At 49.3% G+C, this 20172-nt stretch overlaps 10 protein-coding genes across 10 annotated transcripts; 5 read left to right on the forward strand and 5 right to left on the reverse strand.

The window, feature by feature from the left end:
* Window positions 1-57: 57 nt before the first annotated feature.
* On the reverse strand, window positions 58-1204 carry EV420DRAFT_1265922 (uncharacterized protein; the record flags this gene model as incomplete). Its single annotated transcript, XM_060467297.1, has 3 exons — window positions 58-398; window positions 451-800; window positions 852-1204. The coding sequence occupies 3 exons, from the start codon at window positions 1202-1204 to the stop codon at window positions 58-60; spliced, it is 1044 nt and encodes a 347-aa protein (XP_060333370.1).
* Window positions 1205-1389: 185 nt separating this feature from the next.
* On the forward strand, window positions 1390-2495 carry EV420DRAFT_1639930 (uncharacterized protein; the record flags this gene model as incomplete). The annotated part of the gene is made up of 5 exons (XM_060477034.1): window positions 1390-1444; window positions 1495-1778; window positions 1835-1954; window positions 2007-2172; window positions 2224-2495. The coding sequence occupies 5 exons, from the start codon at window positions 1390-1392 to the stop codon at window positions 2493-2495; spliced, it is 897 nt and encodes a 298-aa protein (XP_060333371.1).
* A 744-nt stretch (window positions 2496-3239) lies between these two features.
* On the reverse strand, window positions 3240-4483 carry EV420DRAFT_1304852 (uncharacterized protein; the record flags this gene model as incomplete). Its single annotated transcript, XM_060468464.1, has 4 exons — window positions 4233-4483; window positions 4031-4166; window positions 3909-3987; window positions 3240-3458 (listed from the first exon to the last, which is right to left on the reverse strand). The coding sequence occupies exons 1-4, from the start codon at window positions 4414-4416 to the stop codon at window positions 3240-3242; spliced, it is 618 nt and encodes a 205-aa protein (XP_060333372.1). The 5' UTR covers window positions 4417-4483.
* An 835-nt stretch (window positions 4484-5318) lies between these two features.
* Window positions 5319-10373, forward strand: EV420DRAFT_1639932 (uncharacterized protein; the record flags this gene model as incomplete). Its single annotated transcript, XM_060477035.1, has 18 exons — window positions 5319-5498; window positions 5552-5783; window positions 5831-5857; window positions 6040-6152; window positions 6207-6255; window positions 6308-6891; window positions 6941-7117; window positions 7173-7586; window positions 7644-7939; window positions 7990-8010; window positions 8064-8331; window positions 8388-8733; window positions 8787-8890; window positions 8937-9039; window positions 9090-9442; window positions 9498-9688; window positions 9744-10083; window positions 10137-10373. The coding sequence occupies 18 exons, from the start codon at window positions 5319-5321 to the stop codon at window positions 10371-10373; spliced, it is 4035 nt and encodes a 1344-aa protein (XP_060333373.1).
* Window positions 10294-11219, reverse strand: EV420DRAFT_120113 (Spc19-domain-containing protein). Its single transcript, XM_060466331.1, has 5 exons — window positions 11053-11219; window positions 10929-11006; window positions 10735-10881; window positions 10530-10679; window positions 10294-10481 (listed from the first exon to the last, which is right to left on the reverse strand). Exons 1-5 carry the CDS (start codon window positions 11194-11196, stop codon window positions 10461-10463), a joined length of 540 nt encoding a protein of 179 aa, XP_060333374.1. The 5' UTR covers window positions 11197-11219; the 3' UTR covers window positions 10294-10460.
* A 1528-nt stretch (window positions 11220-12747) lies between these two features.
* EV420DRAFT_1266005 (uncharacterized protein) lies at window positions 12748-13426 on the forward strand (the record flags this gene model as incomplete). The annotated part of the gene is made up of 2 exons (XM_060467303.1): window positions 12748-12921; window positions 12965-13426. Coding segments are annotated over 2 exons (636 nt in total), but the record flags the coding sequence as incomplete, so codon positions are not given.
* A 994-nt stretch (window positions 13427-14420) lies between these two features.
* EV420DRAFT_120214 (uncharacterized protein) lies at window positions 14421-15644 on the forward strand. Its single transcript, XM_060466337.1, has 2 exons — window positions 14421-15395; window positions 15449-15644. The coding sequence occupies exons 1-2, from the start codon at window positions 14691-14693 to the stop codon at window positions 15551-15553; spliced, it is 810 nt and encodes a 269-aa protein (XP_060333376.1). The 5' UTR covers window positions 14421-14690; the 3' UTR covers window positions 15554-15644.
* Window positions 15645-16148: 504 nt separating this feature from the next.
* EV420DRAFT_1330483 (uncharacterized protein) lies at window positions 16149-17541 on the reverse strand (the record flags this gene model as incomplete). Its single annotated transcript, XM_060468802.1, has 4 exons — window positions 17478-17541; window positions 17410-17426; window positions 16944-17357; window positions 16149-16895 (listed from the first exon to the last, which is right to left on the reverse strand). Coding segments are annotated over exons 1-4 (1182 nt in total), but the record flags the coding sequence as incomplete, so codon positions are not given.
* A 733-nt stretch (window positions 17542-18274) lies between these two features.
* On the reverse strand, window positions 18275-19565 carry EV420DRAFT_120245 (uncharacterized protein). Its single transcript, XM_060466341.1, has 3 exons — window positions 18895-19565; window positions 18646-18839; window positions 18275-18596 (listed from the first exon to the last, which is right to left on the reverse strand). The coding sequence occupies exons 1-3, from the start codon at window positions 19295-19297 to the stop codon at window positions 18348-18350; spliced, it is 846 nt and encodes a 281-aa protein (XP_060333378.1). The 5' UTR covers window positions 19298-19565; the 3' UTR covers window positions 18275-18347.
* Window positions 19495-20157, forward strand: EV420DRAFT_1639937 (uncharacterized protein; the record flags this gene model as incomplete). Its single annotated transcript, XM_060477036.1, has 4 exons — window positions 19495-19563; window positions 19616-19705; window positions 19767-19973; window positions 20029-20157. The coding sequence occupies 4 exons, from the start codon at window positions 19495-19497 to the stop codon at window positions 20155-20157; spliced, it is 495 nt and encodes a 164-aa protein (XP_060333379.1).
* Window positions 20158-20172: the final 15 nt, after the last annotated feature.

The following is a 20172-nucleotide window of genomic DNA, read 5'->3' on the forward strand; positions in this document are numbered from 1 at the left end:
TCGATTGTAAATGTTTATCCCCATAGTAAATTTGCAAGAAAGAATAATTACTGTGCATTACGCTGGTCGCCCAACTAGGACCATGCCCTCATCCTCCTCCGTTTCCGTTCCGTTCTCACTGATCGAGCTCTTCACTTTATCACTTCCACTCTCGCTCGGCGTCGAAGTTTGAGTCGCCTCCGGTACCGGTGTCTTCTCCGAGTGTCCTTCTGTGGCGCCAACTTTCGCTTCTTCTGCAGCCTCAGTCGCCAATGAGCTCGACTCCTTCACCGTCTTCCCTTGAGAAGGGGTGTTTACTGATATCTCGTTTAAAGTCTCCAACATCTGTTCCCTGACGCGAATTGACAATGCAGTAGCGTCCTCTGTGGTTAGGCCTTTAGTCTGTATCGGTGGAAGGGCTACACCAATAAAGTAAGCATGGAATGTCAATATGGAAGGCAGAATATATACCTCGGACTTTGATCTTTCCCGTTCCGAAGAAACCTTTCCGATACAACCACCAATAATTCTCCGCGACGATGGGGACGATGGGGATCCCGGACTGTATCGCGAGGTGGAAACCGCCTTTCTTGAGCGGGAGCAAGTTATTCTCTTCGGAAAGATGCCGTGTCCCTTCCGGATACATATATAGAGAAACACCGCCGGATTTCATGGTTTCGCCAGCAGCCTTTAGCGAGCTCACAGCACGCGCGTTGTTTCCTCTGTCAACGAAAATAGCGCCGGACATGATCATGAAAGGACCAAGAGGAGTCCACCGAATAGAACTCTTGGCCATAATGGACGTGCGTCGGGGGATAAGCCTGCATCCATAATCAGACCCGGGATTGCGTAAAAGGCAGAAAGACGCTCACCTGCCCACGATGAGAATATCTAAAAACGACTGGTGATTTATCATCAACACGGATGGACGTTCTGCAACCAGATGCTCCTGCCCTTCTATCTCGACTTCGATGTTCATGACCCTGCTCGCCAAAGCATAGAAACAGCGCGCAATCACGATATTCACATCGTATCGCATGTTCACCAGCGACATCCCCGCTGCGATGGCAGCACCCCAAGTCGCGATGAACGTCAGGGTACCGATGTACATCCCAAGGCGCACATAGTATTTTCCCGTGGGAGACGAAGCAGCGACCGACCGGAGTATAATGACAGGAACAGATATGTATGCCAGTGGTTTGATGAATGCCGCGAGGAACGCCATCGATAAAAACGAGGATGGGAGTCAGAGTCGGAGAGCAGTATCGCACGCTGCGCCAACGGGATACAGCGCACGGACACGCTCGATGGGTGGGTGATAGACGAACGGGCGTCTTTAACAGCTCGGCCCGAGACCCGCGGAGTTTGAACTCGGCTTGCCCCAAAAAACGGTGGGTTCCCCGTACAAGCATGGACACCGCGTCTGCTACGACACCCAGGGCTCCGGCTTTAGCTGATGGCGGCGGTAACGGCTACACAATGGATCCTTATATCAGCTGGCTGAAACTTTGGCAGGAGGGTCTGCTTCACCTGATGATAGCCACCATGAATCGGATGCGCCTGGGAATACGGCGCCTAGGAAAGAGGATATCACATCCAAGGAAGGCCAGGACGCTGACGCAGGGGAAGGATCCTCGACTTCTAAGCTCGCGGACGACAATTCTACTTCAAGTCTTCCAGCAGGCCCAGAACCTGAGAGGTCCTCGGACCCTCTCCAGATCGCAGCCCAGGTGTACCCTTGGATGTACATGACCTCTACTCTCGAGGCCTGTTTCAAGGACGCTGAAGCGACTGCAAAGGTGGGTTATATATGCTATCGTTGCTAACCAGCGATGTCCTGAACCATGCGATGCAGAGAGACCTGGAGAAGAAAGCAAAGGAACTAGAAGCCGAAGAAGCCAACATATCTGACGAACGTATTCGCTTTGAAGCTGAAAGATTGATTCAATTCTATGACGAGCTTGCCTCTGATAAAGTGCCTTGGCTTTTTTTTTTTCACATCCGGCACGTTTCTGACAACTTCTCAGTTCGCGAAGGAAGCGCCGATAATAATGCAAAATTTCCTGTCTCACGGTGATTCGTGCACCGAATGCGAATCAGAGGCTCTCAAAATCGCTTCTCAAGAGTTTGACCTCGATTACACCGAAGGCCCTTCTCCTTTGACCATCTTCAACTCGATGATGGAAAAGCTTGGTTTGTCATCTATTCCCTTTGAACCGTAGCATTTTCTCATTAATCCACCAGACCGTCTTCAGGACGAAGCCATTGAGTTGAAGACACGCATCACTGACTTGGATCCCCCAGGTAACGACGAAGAAAACAAGGAGTCCACTGCAGCCAGAACGCAGATCATACCCTTGTTCAATGCTTGCCTTCCTGTTCTCCGTGCGAGGACGGCGAACTTGGCTATGGCGCAACAGCTGGTCGAAGGCGCCAAGGAGAACTATTCGATGGCGTTACATCTAAAGATGCTAGAAATGGACGATTCGGATGATTATGATTCGGAGGACGATTGAGACTTATACCCTACGGTTTTCTTGGAATATACCCGATACGTTTGCTTTGCTGAGAACAATGTTACTGATAGATAGCTGCTTATTGATTATTAGTATAGGTGTACCCGCAGTGGAAAGTTTAACACCTCATGAAATCGGCATTGTTCACCGGGGACCTGAAAGCCGGATGCGTACCGTCTCTGTACCGTCCCAGTAATGAAAGAACCACGCGATCCGCGGGAAGAATATCGTTCAGCTACAGCTCCTAATTCGAATCCACCATGTCGACGACCCCAAACGTCGCTCCCAAAGCTACAGACTTTAACTTCCTCATCAAGAGTAGCTCTCTAATCCACAATCACTGTCACACATGCCAGAAAACACCGCAACAGCTTGGAGTTGACAGGCCTTTTCAGGTCTGTAGCAGGTGTAAAGAGGTATGGTCTCCTCAATGACAATAGTCGATGCATCTCCTCATTTTTGAGGTTACAGGACATGTACTGTAAGTCCATTCTGAGGCCAGTGAAATCTCAGAGTCGAAAATGCCAGCGAGAGAATTGGTCCGTACACAAGCTCCCCTGCGCCAGGTCGAAAGAAAAGGCGTCCATCTTCGGAAACGATCCAATTCGCGCTGCTCGTGCAGCAAGATTCAACAAATGGCACTATGGGGGAGCGAACTCGAGAGATGGATCAAGAGCGTCAAGGATATGGTTCAAGAAAAGTAGATTAGATTCTTGTATTGTAGTGACAGTCGCATGCTAGTCCTTATGATCCTGCAGCAGCCCGTCTACGCCGTGCGGCTCTCTCTTTCTCTTTACGGATTTTCTCGATATATATGAAGGTGAAGAAGATGACATCAACCATATGCTCTCCATCAGGAAGAATCTCCAGATAGGCCGGTCTTGCGTTGGCAGGACTAAAGACGCCAAGTTTTCTTGTGTAAAATCTAGCGATTAGGGTTTCCGACCCGTCGTTTAGGATCAGCTATGTTTACGTATCAGTATGGAATAACATGGTAAGATAGCCTCTACGGTAATCAACCGGTCTTCTGTACACCACCACTCCTTTGTACACTGTGTAGAACATCATTCCTCTGATATTCTCAGGTGATTTTGGTGCTTAAAATTTAGTATAAAATCCATGCTTCAAATTGAGATACTTTCCAGGGCTGTATGTGCATTCTGTAAATTGTGGTGGGCCTCCGAAGCCAGGACTCAGAATATATTATGTAAGACCATTCATTTGTACACCCGTAAATCACTCACTGCGCCTCAGAATATTGTTCTAAAATCGTGAAAATATTTATGTAGCATCTATGTACAGCCATATATAAAACCTTTATGCCAGACAGAATTATGAGGAAGAGCCAACAAGGAATTAAAAAATGGATATTAAGATTTGATGTACAGAAGACCGGTTGATAACTGTACTCACTTCGGGAATACTAAAGCCCAATATCCATTTATACTCTTTGCCATCGGGACCCTTGAATACGCGGTGCCTGTCGATGTAGCTTCACTGACACGATACTTGGAAGATAACCCAATGCAGCACACCTTCCATACCATCCCCAGCCCTGCTTCTTCAAATATGTAGTTGCCTTGACCTCCTCCCCCTTATATCGCATCACAGATGAAGCAAACATCTTCCAATCAATGTAACCCAGTGGCGCAAACCGATCTCTGAAGTCCACTTCGGGTTCCCTGGCCATGGAGCTCCCATCACTGTCCGACCGCACAGGATTGCGTTTCCGAAGACTCCCAAGTTCGTAGCTGTCTGTGTCTTCTACGCGAGGGGGCTCGTAATCTGAGGGTACGATGCGAGAGATAGTTGTGACGCGCCCGGAGAACTTGTGTGGAGTCGAGACTTTATAAATGGCTTGCCCCGACTCGTTAGTGTAGGTATTGTTGAGTATCTCAGAGCTCGTCTGGTAGAGATTCATGGCAACAGGGCCAGATGGATATCATGGTGGTCGCGGTGTATATATAGCTGTCAGTGGAGTCTAGGGGGGGGAATACGGCAGTGCAAAAGCAGTGCTACTGGCTGCGGAAGATACTATCACAATTCTGGTGGAAGTCCAAATTTATGGATTGTATTCAACGTACTTTGTAGTAGACTAGGAGATGGCAGCTGCTGTCACCACAGACCTTGCCTGAACAGGAAAAAGAACGGCAAGGGTGCTAATCTGCGACAGTAACTCAAAATTCAACTCCGTACCCGAGATGCAATAGTATGTATCATGGTTAAGGCAGAGTGGTGAAGCGATGAGCTGAGAGGACACGTTGTGACTCCACCAGGCTAAAGTCGACTGCTCGTCTGTCAAGAGATCCAGAGTCTGCCTAGGGGAGACTAATAAACGTTTTGCAGGCTTGAACATTTATGAGAGCCCACGGCCGATTTAAAGGTGTATAATAACGCGAGCTTTTTGTTTCTATGCATGTACCTATTCTCTGGTCCAACACGAGACCACTTGTACAAGTATCATCTTTGGCAAATCTTTCGCGATAAGGGAGATCAAGGTAGCGGGCTCTGCCGCTTGCCGACGCTATTACATTATTTGCAAGGAGCGTCAACGATAGCTTGAGTAGGGCTGAGCGAATAGCTAGAGATCAAAGGTGGGAACGATTAGAGCTGGCGAAGATAAACAAACCTGGGATGAACGATAATGATGTCTGCAACTGTACTATTAACACTGATCAACATATCCTTGCTGAAGGAGCGATCATATTTGCTTCCGTTCGTTCGAGGAGCACCAGTGCAAGTCCATTTTTTGATGAGGGCCACGTGGAACCTCGGACCGGTCCAAGGACCAATCAGAACTCTCTTTCCCAAAATTTCACCGCCATGGAGTCCTCTATCCAGGAGCCATTCTCCCTTTCTACCTATGCGACTTCCAGGCGGCTGCAAAAGAAATCTCAAAAGGGCGGCAAGTCGTCTGTGTATGCGTCGCATACCACAACGTCTGCCGGCTCAGATGGCTATGTGACGGTGGCTGCTCAAGGAGATGGTGTACATATCCTGGATGTGCGTCTCGTTTATTCATAATCCACGTTTCTCTCTAATCACGGCCATATTAGGTGTCGACAATGCACCCTATCGTCTCACACACATTAGGACCCGCGACCTCATTTTCTTGTCCCTCAATATCGTACTGCAGTCTGGACGGTGCTGGACCCGTGTATACGACCCACGCGGCGATTGCCTCATCTTCGGATTTGTCCAAGGAAGAGGAGAACAAGACAATATGGACATGGAAAGACGACCCTTCAACAAACCTAGCTGAAAGCAAAAAGAAATCTTCTCTGGCAAGTTGGCGAGCGGGTTCTTTCTCTCTATGGCATTAATTTGACTCCAAGATAGATACCTCATGATCTTTCTGGGATGTATGTCTGTCACCATCAGCCCCCTCTCGTCGTCGCGTATTCGAACAAGGGAAGCGTGTCATTGTTGGATGCCGATTGCAAAGTCCTGCACACGTATAATTCGCCCGAACAAGTCAACTTTTTGAAAAGCTTTTGCTTCTCTCGGGAATCCTGTTCGTTTGTCATGACTGACGCTAATGCAGTCTCTGTCCTACTTCTTATAGAGTCCTGCGATGGCAATACTCGTGCTCGAGCCTTTTCTGTCGGGGAGGATCGCACTCTCACTGACGTTGGGAGTAGCGCTATCCCGATAAAGGTTCGACCATTAGCGGGAAATGATACTGGCAGTTCGGACTAATTACATTTCTAGGATATATCAGACATTTCGTGCAGTACCTCTGGCTACTTGACGATCCTCTGTACGTCAATTCAAAGCTCTGATGCTTCCTTGACTGATTTCCATTTGTTCAGCCCATAATGGATCATGGCACTCTTTCCAGATCGAAATATCTTCTACTGTCGAAGTATCCCCCACCTCCGAAATCGTCAACCTTACTCCCCTAGCGTCCCCTTCCATTCTCGCCCTCACCTCATCTCACGTTCTCTTCGCTGGTATCACCCCAAATCCAGACCGAAAAATAGTCCTCCTACTTTGGGATCTCAGGTTTTCTGTTGTCCTAGCCTCCCACAGCCTCTCTATACCTTCCGGTTCAGAGGACAAAACGGCGCTTTCTCTCATTTCTGCATCTTCTGAGGCACTGTTGATAGTATCACCTGGTTCGTCGGAAAAGGTGAAATCCACGTCAAGATCGAGCGTGTTGGTAGTTCCCTATACGGTTCCTCCAACATCGACAATAGCCAATGCAATGGGACGAGCAGCGTCAGCGGCTCCGTGGCTTGCCAAACGCCCATCGACGAGCCAACTCGATAGACCGCAGGAGACTCTTCTGTCGGAGATGCGCTCAGCTATGGAGCAAGGTAGGCCCCAGAGCGCGAGCATGTTGTTTACCAAGTGGGAGAAAAAGTCGAAGGGCAAGACGGATTCTGAATCTCAGGTAGGGTTCCATTGTCATCTTAGAACGTACATAGCTAACTGTGTTCTAGGTGCCTTTCCGCTATGTCTTCGTGAAGGAGCTTTTGATAACCGTGCTGCAACCTGGAAAGCCTGCCAATTTTCCTTATTCGTCGGAGGTTGTGAGGCATTTATTGGAACGGGGTGTTGTCAATGCCAGTATGGTCGAAAATGGACTCTTGAGTTTGTTAAGACTGCGGAACGACTGGGTATGTCAATCTCTTTCTTCGTGGAGAGGGTCTGACTGAACATTTCCCATCATAGACATCGATACGTATGGCCTTGAAAAAGGTCCCTGATCTATTGGAGGTCGAGATTGTCGACACTCTTCGTTACATAATAACCCGGCATCGACAAGAAAAATCCAACGATGCTATGCAAGTGGACGGTGTCACACCTCTAAATGCCGACATTCCTTCGTTACCGCAATTTCTCAGCTTATGCGTGCAATACTCTTGCTCCCCAGCTGCACTGAGACTAGCCATCCGGAGGTGTTTGCCTGAGGCTGAGGATCTTGTGTGTTTACTGGATGTATTGGAGGGATGGCTAGCACAGTGGTCAGGCAGGGACGTTCGCCTGATGCCGTCGAAAAAAGTAGTCGAAAAGAATGACAAGGGTATACTGGTCGCGGACGCGGTGGTGCACGAGAAAGGCGCAGATTTACCTCCCATGAATGACGTTCGTATTTTTCTTCCCCCATTGTCTTCCCGCCGGGTTTACCATAACTTCCCATAGATCGTTTCGTTCACCCAAGTCATATTAGATTCCTCGCTGCTGACACTTATACAGCATACCCCCGCGCACCGTGTTCTTCGCAAGATCTCGGCACGGATAGACCCTGAGATACGGTCCATTGACGAGACGGAGCAGCTACGGGGCCCTCTGGAGGCATTTGTCAAGGCGCAGAGGCGGTTGCTGAAAGCTACCGAGGAGGGTAAAGAGCCGCGTCTTGACTGGAGACAGCGGAATAAGCTAGCGCATCAACAAGCTTCTGCAGCTATTGGATTGTACAGAGCCGAGCGTCTTTTTTTGTAAATACAATCCGAGAAGAGATGTATTCATCTTGCTTATTGCGTCATAGAGTGTTTCCGATCAATTATCGGTAATCTAACCTGCTCAAATCCACTATGTCAATTCGTGTAGGTGTTTTAACAGGTGGTGTATATCCATGAAGATAGCAGGAATAGAACTAAACCTACTAGTTAGCGACACTGCTTTCAAAGATGCAACTGCGGATAAATCAGGGCCGGCTTTAGTTACTCTCCTTCAAGAAGCTGGATTATCCTGCTCAAACCGTCAAATAGTACCAGACGACGTACAACAGATACAACATTTCGTCAAGTTATGGTCTGATACGGGACTTGTCGACTTCATTATTACCACTGGGGGGACAGGGTTCGGTGTGCGAGACCGAACACCAGAAGTAGGATCAGCCATTTCAGTGATGCTTTCTGGCCCGCTAATCATCCGCTTTACTAGGCCATCGCACCCCTTCTCGAACGCGAAGCATCGGGTCTTGTCCATCTTCTTCTGTCGGCGTCGTTGAAGCATACTCCGCTTGCAGCTCTTTCTCGGCCTGTCGCTGGGACGATCAAGGATACGCTGGTAGTGACTCTCCCGGGAAGTACCAAGGCTGTCACGGAGAATGTCCAAGCTCTTTTGCAGGGTGGTGTGCTGAAGCATGCTTTTGAGCTGATCAAGGGAGGTACAGGCCAGCAAGTCCATTCGCAGATGGGATCATCTCACCACTCCCATCATCATGACCATCATGGGCATACCATCCCTCAACCTCGAACGAATATCACTCACGATCCATCTGCATCAGGTCTGGTTCTATTTCTATTTCCTAAGAGTATCTATCTCTGACAGCTTTACCAGTATCTACGAGGCATCGTATATCCCCCTTTCCTTTGATATCTTTCGAAGATGCTATGGATATGATCATGACTACGATTAAGCCCCTCGAGGAGACAGTTCTCCCGGTACGTATCAACAAGCCAATCCTTGATGTGCACTGATGGTATACAGGTAACACCATCTCTAGCGGGCTATGTATTAGCTCAGGATGTCTACGCCCCCCACGACGTTCCAGCGACTCCGACAACAAATGTAGATGGTTACGCCGTCATCTGTGAGTTTCCGGTCGTGTGAACCTTTCATGCTAAGAAATCCATTGGACAGGCGATGCCATCGACGCTAACGGGACGTACACCGTGACAACACCACAACAATCCAAGTCTCTTTCGCCTGGAAAGATATGCCGTGTCAATACAGGCGCTCCACTGCCTGCAGGGGCAGACGCTGTGATCATGGTCGAAGACACTGTGATCATGGTCGAAGACACCCGAGTTACAAAAACAGATGAAGATGGAGAAGAGGTAGAAATCGAGCTCCTCGCCAAAGTTGACAAGGGAGAAAACGTCCGAGCCGCTGGATCTGATGTCAAGACGGGAGATTTAGTCCTGCAAAAAGGCGAGCGTATCCTGAGTCCAGGAGGCGAGATTGGTACCTTGGCCTTTGTTGGATGCAAGGAGGTACGTGATATGCTCCTGGTCCTGCATTTTGTCAGGTTCGATATCTCTGGTCCAGGTCAGAGTGCACCGAAAGCCGATTGTGGGGATCCTGAGTACGGGAAACGAACTAGTTGATCTGCAAGCGCCGGTTCCTCTCAGCGAGGGCTCGTCTTGGGGCGGGATATGGGATACCAACAGGCCCTCCCTTCACGCCGCTCTTCAAGGCCTGGGATACGAAGTCGTTGACCTTGGTATAGTTTCCGACGAGTACAGCCTTTTGCATTTCCCATTCGTCGCCAAACTGACCATATACTCTCTGTAGGATTCCTGCTCACGTCGACGCCATCAAAAAAGGTCTCGATAGCGCTGATATCCTCATCACCACCGGCGGAACGTCGATGGGCCCAACCGACCTGCTCAAGCCGGTCATCGAAAGACATTTCAGCGGAACCATACACTTTGGCCGCGTCACTATCAAACCCGGAAAGCCCACCACTTTTGCTACCATTCCCTGGACTGGCGGGGCGGTAAAGCCAGTGTTTGCACTCCCAGGTAATCCATCCTCTGCGCTCGTCACTTTCCACATCTTCGTTGTGCCAGCACTGCGCAAATTGGGTGGCTGGCCAGAGAACTTGTGCCAGTTACCCCGTGCGAAAGTCCAGGTATGGGTTCTGCTTGCTGTCCTGGACAATTGATCGATGATCATCTTTCACAGCTGCAATCGTCTATGACCCTGGACCCTCGCACGGAGTTCCATAGAGTCGTGATACGCGCCGGAGAAACGGGATTAAAGGCGTTCAGCACGGGCGGCCAAAGGTCAAGTAGAGTGGCCAGTATGAGTGGCGCAAACGGCCTGGTCGTTCTGCCTCAGCGGAAGTCTGATGGACCTCAGAGACTTGAAGCGGGAGAAATTGCCGACGCGGTGTTGATAGGAGAATTGCAAGCGATGTAGGATATGAATGTCTTGCAGAAATAATGGCAGATGGTTTGGCGACGCTACGGGTGAAGGACGCGTGTTTTGATGTTGGTGGTTGGAGAGTCACTGTCGTGATTTAGATTCCTGTCTTTCATCAGGTGGGATCATTAAAAAATCACGAGTATCGCATACCAATGCTTTCACTTCCGCCTCCAGGGCCGCACATTCCTCCTCCAACTGTTCACGTTGCTTCGTGAGCATATGTAACCGTCGTTGCTCAAGCTTATGCTGCGCCATTGTGCCTGAAGCGGGTCGAGAAGTTGCTGTTTTTGCGACTTGTACCTGCATGAAATGTTAGATACTGTGAACAAAGAAAAATCAACGAACAAAGATGAACCTTCGTTTGAAGCTGAGCCTGCTTTCGCTGGAGAGATTTGAGGCCTTGTTCCGCTCGCTCTATGAGTTCGTGTATCGCAGGTTCAACTTCGTCTATCAAGTCGGATTTATACTTCTTGACTGTGCTTTCATCGATAAGGAGAAAGACCTAAATTTGTTGTCAGCGTTCATTCTTTACTGAAGGTGCTGACTTACTCTCTCATTCCGAAGAACATTTGCCATTCGCGGGTAGTCATGAGTCCCATTTCTGAGGAGTATCTGTGCTTCGTATGCCTACACAATGTCAGAGTGGTTCGTCAGAGAAAAGGTTGGGTCTGACCTCTTCACAGCAGTCCTCCATGGCCGCGACGCATTCGGCTAGATTAGGCGGACATACTGCTTGTATTTCGCCTTTGTATATCTCTGGTCCGCTGGCGAAAACAGACTCCCTGGCCTTGAGATTTGCGCGCGATAGACGCGACATTGTAACCGTCGAGTGAATGTAGTCAAAGGGCAACTACGTGCCGCCACTTCGGCCCGAGCGGCCTGTTATTATTTGATCTCCGCTTCAATCTGATATATAAAACCCGATCCGCTTTATTTTTTCTTTTTCAAGTGTCCGACTCAACCATCGAAGCGTCAGCTCTCTGGCGGCAGGCGTTAACTCGTCTGTATGGCGTTCTTACTTTCATAGTTGAGGGAGCGAAGGTGTGCCCTTCGGGGTGGCACTCACGAGAAGGAGCAACGCCATCTAGCTCGCTCTGTGTTCGAGACCACCTCGGTGTTGACTTGGATGTGGGGTTTGATGTAGGGTGGTGCGTGCGTCGTCATATTCCTGTATCCTGCCGTACCCCGCCTTGGGGCGTGCTACTATGTGGCTTTGACGGTCTGGTAAAACCATGACGAAGACAGCTATTCTACTTTTTTTGTATTTTCATCTTGATCAATATACTGCTTTATGCTACTCCCATTTTGACGAATAATGGAAATATTTGTGCTTCTGTTGGGCAGGCAAAAGCACGCTGCCAGAGGACCCCCCAAAATAGGTGGGGAGGACATGTTTTATCTGAACGAAACTGATAAAAGGATTTCGCGAAGACTAGGGTTTTTCGTCCGGACGTCAGCGTGTCGGATTTCTTGGTTGACTGACGGACTCGCTGGATTTCACGTAATTTGTTTTTACATAATCTTTTTCTCCTACCCATATACCAGATGAATGCACATAAGAACGCCACTTGAAACTAGGTTATTACAGCATGCGCTGAAGCAGTGGGGATATCTTGGCATTTGGTTCTTCGGGTTGCCAGTGCTGTTACGTCGCCAAGAGTAAACGAAGGCGCATCAGGAATATGGAACGTTCCACGGCGTGAGCATCCGCTGCTTGAACATCTTCTAGACTGATTGAAGTCCAAGTGGAACTTTGGTGGGGGAAGACACTGAACACTGGAAAAAGAAAGAGGATGGGTGAACGAACGTGACCGCGTCGCGAGAGACATAGCCTTCTGGTCGGCAGGCATTCCTCTATCTTTATCCACCATGTTATCCAGCCGGCCGCTCCCTGCACAAAGGAGGAACCACAGCTTACGGCGCTTGCATTCAGTCTCAGCCGCGGCGCTAAACAGTACAGAGGCACTCGGATCAGGGTCGACCACCAGGGTTTTTTCATCTCCATCTGTAATATCGTGTCAGCGGGCAGCCGTCGACCGGCCATGTCTGACCAGCACCGAGTCGATGAAGTATTCAGCAGACGCTCTTCTGAAAGCATCTCCGATGTACAAGACCGCCCAGAAGGGTCGCCTCAGAATAATGGCTCGCAATTGCGTCAAAACAACGAAAAGAGGCCAGAGAAAATGGAGACTGGCAAGGAATACGTCAATTCAGATAGTATTGGGGTCGAACCATCTTCGAGTCCGGGAATACAGGAAGGAGCCGGCGTTGAGGGTGATAGAGGTGCGAAGAAGTCCAGACCAGATGCTGGTTTAAAGACAGGTATAGTGGCTCTTGGTTCGGTTCCCTGCTATTATAGTTATGCCTAATGAAGGCTATCTTAGGCAATGACCCGTTCAACTACGAGGACAAGTACCCCGAAGATAATATCTACGAAGAGACAGCCCCGAATGCGAGAGTATGGAGAACATACGTGGACGAGAGTACGAATTACGACGCCAGGATGGTCGGGGAATCGAGGGATAGTGTCGGTGTGCTTCTTGTTTCGTGAGTAGCTGCCCTTATTTTTTTCTTCGTCGCTGAAGACGTTTCAGGCTGGTCTTTTCTCAGCGGTGGTGACAACCTTCGTATCACAAACATCACAGAGCTTACAGGCGGATTATACTCAGGTGTCGGCAGCCCTGCTCTTTGAAATGGTCCTCATTCAGCGCGCCGTTGCGAACGGTTCATCTCTTGACAACGTTCCAGTGTCTTCTCTCAATCCGTATACCGCGTTCACTCCTGCAACTACGGACGTCTGGGTGAACGGGCTATGGTTCACGAGCCTCTCCCTTAGTCTAGCAACTGCCCTAGTCGCCGTGCTCGTGAAACAGTGGCTCCATCAATTCCTCGCGCTTCCTTCAGGGACGCCTCGGGAGCGAAGTCATGTTCGGCAATATCGATACGGAGGATTCCAGAGGTGGCATGTTCTCGTCATCATTGGTCTTCTTCCCGTCCTCATGCACCTCGCACTTGGGATCTTTTTTGTCGGATTGGTCATATTCCTTGTACCGCTCCGACCTGGCCTTTCCTGGGTCATCGGCATAGGCACTGTCGCTGCATACGCGACGTATTTGATAACCATCTTCCTACTAATTCTATACCCACAATGCCCCTACCGCACACCGCTGTCGGATCTCGTATACTTTCCCTATCGCTATATTACCCAGGACCTATTCCCTAAGCATATCCGTCCGCTCTTCGTGGAAGAGAAGGATGATGATGACGATGAATCTGTTTTCTACGAGCCTGAAGCGAAGGGCATAAGTTCGTTGGATGATCTGGAAAGGGAAGTGGTGCAAGAACGGTCAGGAATCTTGTCAGCCAAAGCGTTACATTGGTTGTTCTCTTCTTCGTCGAATCCTACGGTACACAGGATTGTGGTACAGTCTATCGGCGGCCTGCCGCTGTCGGCGAAGGATGCAGTGAAGAAAGTATTTGGGGAAGCGACAGACATTCGTGCGGCTCAGCGGGACCTACTGTGGGTTTCCATGCAAATCCAACTACCCTCCTTCAAGCCAAAACCAGGAATGGAACCTAAGATCGAACGCTTACTTCGTTTCGAGTTGTTCATCCCATACTTGCTTTACGTGGGACGTAGCCGACCTTACGTTGATATTGCCGACGGCGACTTGGGACTCACTGCCGCCGTTCAATCAAATGATGCTCTCCAGAGGTCCGAGGAGTCAATACAAACCATCCAATACACCTACTCCCGTCGCTTTTTTTGAGCATGTGACGTGTTCTAGTCAAGTGAAGCTACCTCCAGCCGTTTGGCTTAAGCTCATGCGAATTGCCAAAGATGATGGCGCTTTCGCTCCGATCGACGTCGACTCACTGGATTCCTTTCGTATGGATCTGTGCAGTCGCGTCGTTCCTTGCATAATGAACACGTTCACGTTCAAAGATGCATCACCATGTCTTTACTTCGAAGCCTCAGCCTCAGCCTACTTCAACGACGAATTGACAGCCAACTTGCTGAACATGCTTTCGGCGTTTGATATATTGACCGATAAAACATCGTTTCCTTCGACCTTTAAGCTTGCGCTAGCTTTCATTCGATATCTACTTCATCGTGTCTCCCTATCTTCTTTCGATGTTGACATTCAACATGCCATATCAAGGGCCCAGCTCGTCCTCTGGAACTACACGTCCAAGAATCTTCCTGATGAACAGATCGCCGCTCTTGCAAATCTCGTGGAACATGTCATTCATAGCCCCGTCTTCAAGCTCGGGTCTGAATAGACGGACGCCCAAAAGTCTTTGTTGGTCATGTATTCAGGGATGGTCGGTGTCCGGACACCAGGTCGATCCGCGAGGCACAATTTTTGGCCCGCTTTACAACCACTGGTCGAAACCATGATCAATCAGTACGACGCACCGTACGATGCTGATCACCCTATGCGTACGCCCTTCGACGCTATGTGCGAAATTTTAGGATTTGGCCTCAGGCATGGTGTGGAAACTGTGTACGACATTTTCCTCGATATGCGATGTCTGGAAGTTTTCGGAAGCCACTCCCTTCGTCCTTCGCTGGTCACTGTTATTAACGGATACGTTGCCGGACTTGCGGCATTGGATACATCGATCGATCTCCAGCGACATTTGGACTACCTTCACGAGCCTGAGAATCTCTTCTTGGCGTGTTGCATTCCAATCACCAACGGGTGGAACGCGTGCGGTGAATCACTCAATAACGTATTTCCACCACCGCCCCGACTATCAGAAGATATTTGTACAGATATAAGGGCACTAGCAAGTCTTCGACCGTCAGATCCTTCTTGGGATCAATGCCGTCGGAAATTGCGCGATTTACTGCAGGATGACGAAGGCGAGTTTTTCGTCAAGCAGCAGAAGTGGACGCCGCATGGTTTTGAATCCCTCAAGCCCGAGGCAATCGACGAAGCGAAGAATAATATTCGTTTGGCCCTGGGCAAGCTTGATGAAATATTTTCTGGTTCAGTGAATACGTATTCTGTGGGTCGTCTTGCTAATTTTTTGTTGAGAATCTCATATGACTGGTGATCTAGATGCACTCGCACGAATCAATGGTCCGGCCCTTCTTCGGTCGTATATATCGGTATCTGCGGTATCCTCGATGTCCGGAAAAAGACGAAGTTCAAGTGCAAGTATGAATCTTTCGTATGGAAAGAGACTATTTATGCCATCGTGCTAAGGTGCTCGAACGGCCAAGGCGCTGAAGCCTTTTCATGCCATGTTATGCTTGATGTGTCACTCCGATCATGGCAATGTTACATATTTTCATGCAAGCAGAATCATGAAAACTCGCGTAAAACCATTGTCTATCCACATTATTTAAATAAGAAGGTTACGAGATGTTTCAGTGCAGATGTCCTTCAGCCTCTCCACTTCCTCCAAGTCGTTCATATGGAACACCGACACTTTCTCGAACTTACCATCTAGCAGTCTTTTCCCCACCACCCAATATTGCTCCTGGACCTGGCGAGAGGATGATAATGGACGGCTACCTAGCAGGGTATATGAGTCTTCTGGTATTGGATAATAGTGAGCAGCAACGATCTCAAATGTCTTGTTTTTGACGATCAACTTTCCCTGTCGGAGCCACCCTTCTTCACCTCCCTCGGCCAATCCTTGCACAATGCCTGATTCAATGCACAATCCAGAGTATTCGCCCACGTCCATCTCGTCGGACTCGTACCGACCAACATCCTGTTGCAACTGAACCGCAGCCATTGACAGAAGCTTCCCAGCCATGACCTGGTCCCACGACGGTCGCCAACATCTCTTTCCATTCCCAGGCTCGGGATATAGGAAGAACAGCTGCCCCCGATACCTCTTCGATATCACGTTCACCAGTGCCGTCCAAGCATCCTCTTCACACTGCGCCTCACGGTATGCCGGTATTTCTCTCGACAACAGAAGATATGCCAGTGCGGCAATCTTATCCACAGGGTTTGTCGATACTCGCATCTGCATTTGGGAGAGCATACGGAAGACGTGCTGTAAAGCCCACCGTGTGTCCTTCAACACCGACACTTGCTCATGAAACCTTTTTCGCACTTCCTCTTCCATGTTTCCCCCATTGCCCATGTCTCCACCAAAGATTGAATCCTCCTTGCCCTCCTGCAGTGTCCACGCACGGTTGAACCAACAGCGATTACTGTCCAAGTCCCCTTTCTTGAAACCCAAAGGCCGTCCCAGCCCGCTGAAGTAGCACACCACCCTCTCGGCCTCCTGGTATACATGTCCTATAGTGGGCACGTCCACCCTCCACTCTTCCGCGCGCAGATCTTCCCTCGGTCCATCTCTCTCCCTCAAACAAAGAACATCCAACCATACATACTCTGCACCGAGATTGAGCATCTCAATCCGGATGAGCTTTAGGTTAGCATCTCGCGGGATAGGCACGGGCCACTCCTTCCTGTTAATGGGTGTCCATAAATCTACGCGATCTTCCTCCTCTACCCATGAATGTGATATCGCCGAAAAGCGCTTCTTGGTAACTGAGCGTGGCACCACTCGATTGCTGTACAAGTCCCAGACACGTTGAGGGGGCACTTCGCAAGTGATGATTCGGTCATTAATCAACACCCCCTTCCGCGTCACATTGTCTTGCGCTTCGCAGATGCTTAGTTTGTCTTGAATGGCGATCCAGTTTTTAGTGTACCATGTCGGACGGAGAAGGCCATACGCGGTACCAAAGTCATAGTCATTCAAGATACATTCTTCGAGAAGGGAGGATAGGGAATGGTCATCCAGTGTGCATGTGGTGACGAGGATCTTGTTGAGATGTTCTAAAAGTCCATCAAGACCAAGGTCGTGACATGGAGTGTCAGCGAGAGAAGATGGTATGATTGGCTTTTGACCTCTGAAGGTCCGTTGCTTTGGAACTCTAACCGACGATTTCTCTAGGCCGGTCTCATCGAAGGCGGAGATGGTGACAGTCGGATAATGTCTCTGCAATACGTTATTTTGCGGAAAACCTCGTGATTTTTTGTGGCATGCTCACCATTTCGGCTGGTGCGTCTTCACTGGAATGAGGATTTAGATCTTTGACAGTCGAACAATTGTACATACCCATTTTCCGGTTGGTCAAGCCTCACTCAGATGTATAGGAAGTCGAGGTGGTATGGAGTCTAAGCGTACCGAGCCTGCAGTACTGGTGATCCCACAACTTTCAACTTCCCAGGACTACGATGACATAGGATCTGAATTGACTGGGCCGAGACCACCGACGAGGAATGGACTCGGAACATCTTTAGAATAGACTAAGAACGTAAGTGACTTCGTCTGGGTGCCCCTTGGACATACAAGGCAATATGAACAGAAGTTAGGTTCCGGTAATGCCTCAAGTATGAGCACCGCATGAGTGCTCAGGTTTTCCATGAAAAATCCCCTTGCATTGCGAAATATCATTCACTCTATATATACATAACCTTCTTCCTTCTGAAGTGCCGGTACTCTCACTATGATCACATTCGATGTCTCGGCGAGGTGGAAATTGCGAACATTCTGATAGTCCTGATGAATACTGTGAATGGAAACATCAGCAGAAAATGGATTTAACATTCAACTCGCTGGATGCATATGGGGTTATATACAATGTGTCGTGCTTTCGGCGCTAGCTCTGATGAGTCGTCGTTCACCGCAGGTCGAGGTATTCCTGTTCCTTCAAGCTGCAGTGCTGGAGCGCTGGTATCTCACACGCTCTCATTATGCTCTTACTTATATGACACTTTATCTTACTTACGTCTTCGTCTTACTAGTATATCTTACGAACTTAGTAGCACCGGCGAGATAATGAATGTTTACCTAGCTGGGTTGCTTATGTAACGTAGTCGGTCAATCGCGGCACTCTCCACTTGCCTTGCTCAGTTCTTTTTGTCGTCAGACCGGTCAGTCACAATCGCCTGACCATTTTGATATACAACTATATACCTGTGTGGCTCATTCCCAAACGTGTCTAACGGATTTCGCAAAGGTTGAAAACCGGACGGGTGGTCGACCAGTCACCTTGAGCACCGCGTCGTCCAACGTCTCCTCCGCGCCTTTGGCTATCCGGGCATCCATCAAGGCCAACATACCTGCATACTCTTTTGGTACGCCTCTCTCCGTAAACCAATTCGCCATCTCTAGTTGCGTCAACTTGACGTGGGTGATTTTTCGACCCAATACTTCTGTTATTATTTCGGCAACCTGACTTTCTGTGAGCTAGGATAGACAAATGAACAAAAATATGAATCACCTCGTCATACGAAAGCAGCTCAGGACCGCGTATGAAGTGGTCTGTGTTGTGGGGTTGTGGATCGACCAGAGCACGGAAAGCAACAGCCGCAATGTCCTCTGCAGAGACGAAGGGAATCTTCCCGTCACCAGTTGCAGAGTAAATCTTGTCCTCGGACTTGAAGGGCCCTCGATGTCGTTCCTCGGAGAAGTTTTCTGGTAACAAAGTTAGCTCGCTAAGGTCTCTTGATGGATGGTATATCAGATTCACCCATGAACCACGTAGGTCGGAGGACACAGTAATCGACGCCTATCGTAGCAAGATACTCATGGACTTTGCCAGCTGCTGGTCCTCCTGGTTCTACGACGCTCGCGCTCAGGAGCACGAAGCGTTTGACTCCTTTCTCCCGGCAATAGTCTATGAACGCTTTCATCGGCGGTAACATGTCCATGACCTGGGGAGGTACAAAATAGATCGAAGTTATGTCCTCCGCTTTCGACCATGGGTTCGCGTATGCCGTAGGGTCTAACCAGTCGAATCGACAGCTGGGAGACTCGTCTGCGGGATCTCCACCGGAACGACTGGCAACGAGGAATGGTTTGTTCGCGTCTTTCATCAGGCGCGCAAGGCGGAGCGCTGTTTTCCCTTTACCGCCTGTGATGAGAGTAGTCATTGTGATTGCACTTCGCCGTTGTCAGCGTTCTGGTTCTTTTAAAGAACATTACATGGGCTACGCGTCCTTTCGGCAGACATATGCGGAGCATCTTAGTAATAGTCCAGACATTCAGTTCGTTCTATCGGCTGACCAGGCCGGGTTACCTTATAAGCAGGAACAGAAATCCGGTACCATCGACACCAGTGATGACTTCGATGACGTCCTACTCAGCGATTGACTATCTCTTGGACAAGGCCAACATCCATGACACTATCACCAAGACGGTTGGTTGTTTCATCCTATGTCTTTGAACACCCGAACTGACCGTCAATCCAGTTCCTCTACGTTGATCTCCTACGCTGGGAGGACCTCGAGAAGGAAGCGTTCACTGACAACATACGCGTGGATTGTACCAGCCTGTTCGGTGTGAGGCCGTTGACATCAGCAGTAAGGAGCAGATCGAGTCATGGAAAGGGTTCATTGGAAGGCTGGAGAAGAGTCAGCATATGACGACGTATGCTTTTTACCCCTACCCTACATTCTTCCTAGCCATAGCTCACCGAGGTACAGATCGCTGCTTATAGATCTCCCCCAATCTGGTTCTATCCCATCCCCGATGGAAGCACAAGTTACGGCCAATTTTTCTGTGACGCTCGTCCCGAAAGATGGCGAGAAAGGACTTGTGCAGAATGGGGTGAACAGCTCGCTGGCATATTGGGCATGAGAGCCAGTGCTGAACTCGTGTCCAGGGTCGCTACCACTCGGAGGTCTCGCGAATTACCCCGTCGGATGGAGGTAATCCTTGGCGAATCTCGAGCCTCAAAGCAGACGTGGTATACTTTCTCGGCGGCAAGGATTTCTACGAGGGTAGCAGCTAGTTAAACGCGTCATAC

Source organism: Desarmillaria tabescens (assembly GCF_030435595.1).
Source record: "Desarmillaria tabescens strain CCBAS 213 chromosome Unknown EV420scaffold_10, whole genome shotgun sequence".
NCBI lineage: Eukaryota > Fungi > Basidiomycota > Agaricomycetes > Agaricales > Physalacriaceae > Desarmillaria > Desarmillaria tabescens.

Bases quoted from the DNA above. Each gene is read 5' to 3' on its own strand.
- EV420DRAFT_120113 (XM_060466331.1), bottom strand. From the start codon at position 11,196: ATGTCGCGTCTATCGCGCGCAAATCTCAAGGCCAGGGAGTCTGTTTTC. The intron at 10,882-10,928 runs GTAAGTCAGCAC...CAACAAATTTAG, and splicing joins ATGTTCTTCGGAATGAGAGA to GTCTTTCTCCTTATCGATGA. The intron at 10,680-10,734 runs GTTCATCTTTGT...CATTTCATGCAG, and splicing joins AGGCTCAGCTTCAAACGAAG to GTACAAGTCGCAAAAACAGC.
- EV420DRAFT_120214 (XM_060466337.1), top strand. From the start codon at position 14,691: ATGTATTCAGGGATGGTCGGTGTCCGGACACCAGGTCGATCCGCGAGG. The intron at 15,396-15,448 runs GTGGGTCGTCTT...CTGGTGATCTAG, and splicing joins GTTCAGTGAATACGTATTCT to ATGCACTCGCACGAATCAAT.
- EV420DRAFT_120245 (XM_060466341.1), bottom strand. From the start codon at position 19,297: ATGACTACTCTCATCACAGGCGGTAAAGGGAAAACAGCGCTCCGCCTT. The intron at 18,840-18,894 runs GTGAATCTGATA...CTTTGTTACCAG, and splicing joins CCGACCTACGTGGTTCATGG to AAAACTTCTCCGAGGAACGA. The intron at 18,597-18,645 runs GTGATTCATATT...ACAGAAAGTCAG, and splicing joins AGCTGCTTTCGTATGACGAG to GTTGCCGAAATAATAACAGA.